The sequence below is a fragment of the Nematolebias whitei genome, chromosome 21, assembly GCF_014905685.2.
Source record: "Nematolebias whitei isolate Nwh7 chromosome 21, NemWhi1, whole genome shotgun sequence".
Lineage (NCBI taxonomy): Eukaryota > Metazoa > Chordata > Actinopteri > Cyprinodontiformes > Rivulidae > Nematolebias > Nematolebias whitei.
The window spans coordinates 34,750,026-34,754,704 of NC_056518.1; the positions used below are offsets into that span (position 1 = coordinate 34,750,026).

Here is a 4,679-nt window from a genome sequence, read left to right on the forward strand (position 1 = left end):
TATATCTCTAGGGCCAGTATATCTCTACGGCCAGTATATCTCTAGGGGCCAGTATCGGCCTTTGGGGACATAGCAGTATTGGTGATAATTGTTCCATTAACCTAGCATAAGCTAGCCTTGTAAACGTTATCCAGAACAATAAATCTAACGTAGAGGTAAATAAATATCAGTAACATTATCTTCGTCGTCCTCAGTGAAATGCATTGTTTGTCTGAAATCTTCGTGACTGTTTAAGCATCAAACAGGAAGAGTGTTTCTTTGTTTAATTTATATTTTTGTAACACACTTGATAACTTTTTATGGTGAATAGTGGAGGATAGAAAATGTGAGCACACGTTAGGGAGACTGGTTTTATGACCAGTGCTCCACTTGTAAACCTGCTGTGGGACCACGTACAGCTGGATCTGATTAGCTTAGCTTCATGGTTGCTAACAGCTGTGCTAAATAAACAAGCCCTGCCCAACTCACTGTTTTCTTAGATTCTCAAGAGTGGACAAAATTTTCAGTCATATTGATTATCGGTGGGCAAAATCCCGCCCTATATTGGTATGAGCGATAGTCAAAATGTCCATCTGGGTCGGGCTCTAGTATCGATAACTGTTTGTCAGAAAATCCGCTAAAAATGACCCGACTGTTGCCCTAACGTCTCACGTGTTCGTGTCACACAGTCCAGATGTTTTACCTCGGCGTGGGAGCCGGATGACAGGGTCTTGTTGCACTTCTCGCACTTCAGACATGGCCTATGCCAGTCCTTGCCCAGAGACGTCACCTTCTCAGCTGCCCAACACACAAAAAGGGACATTCAGTAACGACAGTGCTGAACCTCTGCCACACAGACGGACACTGTGGTCTGGACAGGACATGGACGTCACACTGCAGGACACATGAGCTTATCCTCATGTGAATTTTGGTCTGCTCTCAGTTTAAGAAACAACAAAGATCAGCAGATTAGTTGGAGAACATTGCAGGGTGTGGCGTCTCAGGGAGGGGCGACGGACAGTGTCCCTGTGGAATCTGTCCTCCTCCTCCTGCCTCATAAACTCCCATGAATACCGTCCTTATCTGAGTGAGCTGCACAAAACGCCCATGAAGGCGACAGTAAATCAGGGAGAGGACTCTGAAAAGATTTTTGTTCCGTGTCAGAGATGATGGATGAAAAGAAAACCAACGAGCAGAGGAACGTCGTGGCCAAGGATTTGCATGAACGGACAAAATTTGAATCAGGAAGGACATCTGAGGTTAAACACACGCTGCTGTGGGACGTGTTGTGAAACTGTTGCACATGGCATGAATAACATTTGCACTAATTAAAAATGTTAAAAACAGACATGAAAACATCTAGTCCTACATGCCATGCCACACATGTATGTGTTGGGAATAACACTCAGCTACTACCACACAAAGGTTCAGCTCAATAGTTGCAACGGAGTTAAAGGCAGTTTTGTGTTGGCTAATGCGGATTAGCTATGGCGGCCATCTTTAATAGGGTTGGTTCCAAAAGTTAACGAGCTGTAGAAGAACATCCAATGATCGGTCTTTGAAAGCTTCAGTATAATCCATCTAATGGTTCATTAGAAATTTTACTAACAGGCAACCAGGCCTCATCAGTACTCTCAGCTACAACCACAGCTGTTCTGTGCACATCTGTCAAATAAATGGATTTGGAGGCACATTCATGTTCCCTGATCTTAGACGGCTGCGGGGAACATCTTCAATTGATTTTCAATCAGCTCAGGGGTTATTTCCTGACAGCTTCATGAAAATCCATAAGTTGTTAAGGAAATATTTTGCTAACAGACATGTAGAATTGACTTCAGATAACTGAAGGTCAATTTTAAGGAAGTGACGGTGTTTTAGACATTTTTCTGACTCTGTGTCTCTCTCCTGGCCGTCCTCCGGCCTGCTTGTATCTGACAAGCTTTTTGCCTCCAGGTGTCGCGGTCCAGAGCCAGGACTGGATATTTGAACCTTGCAAATGGAAACGGTGGCTCCAGTAACACGACTCGTTCGTCTGAGCCGAAGTTCAAACACTTTGTGTTTTGCTCCAGCTTCGGCTGCCAATTGCCTCTGTGGAAAAATATCCACTGAGCTGCAGATGTGATGAACGGAGACGAGTAGATGGAGCCGAGTGCTCCTCCTGGATGCAGGTTTGTTACTTCCATGCACGGGGAGGGCAGGAGGCGGGTTTCTGCAGGACTGCTTATCTCTCAGGAAGCTCAGATCTTAGATTAGGACAAGAAAGGGATTCTGCAGAAATATAAAATGCATACAGATGTGCGCCCTGCTGAAACATCGTCTCGTTTTTCTTGTACAATGTGAAGTTTGCAGACTAACCTCAGATAAAGTGAGCTCCGTATGGAACCAAACAGCAAACCTAATTTATTGCTCAGTCTCCATTTTTGAAACCTTTACCTGCTTGAAGCAAATACACTTGAACTTTTATAACATTCACTTTAAAGCACCTTTCACAATAAAGCACAGTTTCCAATTAAAACAGGAACTTTTGATGCACTTTACTCCATAAAGTACAAAGTTGATGTACAAATTGTACGTTAACCATCAGAAATATTTATAATACAGCAGCACATTTACTTTATTATATACTTCTCAACATCCTGAACATTTCATTGTTGACCTTTAACTTGCATATGACAACAAACTAAACTTTAATATTTCGCCTGTTTACTTCAAACTGAGTGACTTTACGTAAAGTGTCGTTTTGAGCAGCTAACTAGTCTGATTTCTTCTTACAAAGCTTCTAAAACATTTACAAACATTTATTAAATACAATATTTATTTCATATATTCATCTTGTCATGCAGAGCAGCTTCCTGTTTCCTTATTATGTGAGCACAAACCTTTCATGAAGCAGGAAATGCAGCTGGCTGCACATCTGTCCGTAAAAACGAGCTCAAGGTGCAAATCTTACCGAAGTAAACCTCCTTCTGGCATTTAGGACACTTGGGCATGTTGTGGCAGCTGCGGTGCAGAGGCAAAGTAGATCCTGCGGATGGATACCGACGGGCTCACCTGGGTGCTGTTCCGGACAACAGCGCAACGTGCGCGCGCTCCTGGTTTTATAGCTGCAACTTTTTTTGTCTCAGTGGGAGGAGAGTTGGAACAGGACAGCTGACAGTACAGGAAGTGTGCGTGTGTGCGCGTGTGTGTGCGTGTGTTCATCATTGCTGCCAACTTTTAATCCAGAGTTTTAAACTAATATTCATTTATGAAAGAAAAAGGAAGTTTGAATCTAAATTTATCCCAGATCAGTTGATTATTGGTAAATTGGACTGAGCGGATGCAATTTTTGAGCTTGCTAATATCAGCTGTTGTTGTGAGTCATCTGAAACTGGTGGTTCATGATATTTTACTGACAAACGGTGTCGACTCCGATTCTTTTCTTTCTCCCTCATCCTGTCCGACATTGTGACTCTTAGAATTATTGTGTGAGTGTCAAAGTGACGCCCAACAGATTTACCTTCACAAGCAGAGCATCATGGCTGGCCTTAATGCTCTGCTTGATATATAAATAAAACCTTATTAGAATTTGCTTTGGGTTTGTTTCAGATGTAATGGACATGGGGATGAAAAACAAAGAAGCAAACGAAGCAGAAAAGTGAGAGAAGAGTTAAAATGTAAAGGAGAGGAATAGAGGAGAGAGATAAAGAGAACACAAATCAACATCATTGAAGTCTGACTCTAGACCTGCGGAAAGAGAAAAAAGACAAAACCAAGAAACCACAACAAACAACATATATAATGATACTTATAACATCATTAGAAAGTATTTTATACAGTACATGGTAATACAAGATATATTTAGTGGCCACCACAACCCAACTGAGTGTGTATCTGATAAACATCTGGATCTAAACACCTGTATGAGCATGATGTCACTTTAAGGTTTCTCCAGAAGAATGTTCAATAGTGGATGTGGGGACCCACAGATCCATCCCCACAGGACACACAGGGAAGGTATCACAGGGAAGACCGGAACCACAGACACACAGCGGCCCCCAAGCCCAGAACTCCGATAGTCCCCCAACAGGGACACCCGCACCCCCCAGAGAGAGAAGCAAAGGGAAGCCCCAGCAATCACAATGCAGAAACCCCAGGAGGCTGCGGTGACGAGTTGCCAGGCCCTGCCGGCAACCCGCCCCTCCAGAGTGGATCCAGCCATGGACACCGAGCCCTGAGTCCCGAGGTCATACCACCCCCAAACAGAGGTCCAACAGAGCCAGGGCACCCAGGCTATGGCAGGCAGCCACCAGGGCGTGCCCGCACACACCCCACCACCCAGCCCCAGCTGCTGAGAACCGCCAATGCACCGGCGGCAGGGGGGGCCCACCACCGGAGGGGAGCACGACACACCAAATTGTGGGGGGGGGGGAGCAAAATTGATCCAAGAGAGGGGACCACCTAAAACCCAACCTGGGACATAAACAGGCGCACATGGACAGCCCGACAGAGCCTCTGTTGGGCTGTCCATGTGCCCCACCCACCCGACATTGACTGCAAGCCAGCCCCAGGCCGGGGGCCAGGGCAGCAGGGAGCAGCAGCCGAGGACAGCCGGCCCAGCGCACCAATGCATCCCTACAGCCCCACACCACAGGCCCGGACAGACCTCGGCACGCCACCCATGCAACCCCCCCCCCCCCCCCCCCCCCCCCCCCCCCCCC

General features: G+C 45.9%; 1 protein-coding gene across 1 annotated transcript in view; it reads right to left on the reverse strand.

Annotated features, from left to right (window-relative positions):
- crip1 (cysteine-rich protein 1) overlaps positions 1–3,048 on the reverse strand; it is a 5,159-nt gene extending 2,111 nt beyond the window's left edge. The window contains exons 1-2 of the mRNA XM_037695536.1: positions 2,930–3,048; positions 683–777 (exon numbers count right to left, since the gene is read on the reverse strand). Of these exons, the coding sequence (XP_037551464.1) occupies positions 683–777; positions 2,930–2,969 (135 nt within the window). The 5' untranslated portion in view covers positions 2,970–3,048. The remainder of the gene's footprint in view (positions 1–682; positions 778–2,929) is intronic.
- Between the last annotated feature and the right edge of the window lie 1,631 nt (positions 3,049–4,679).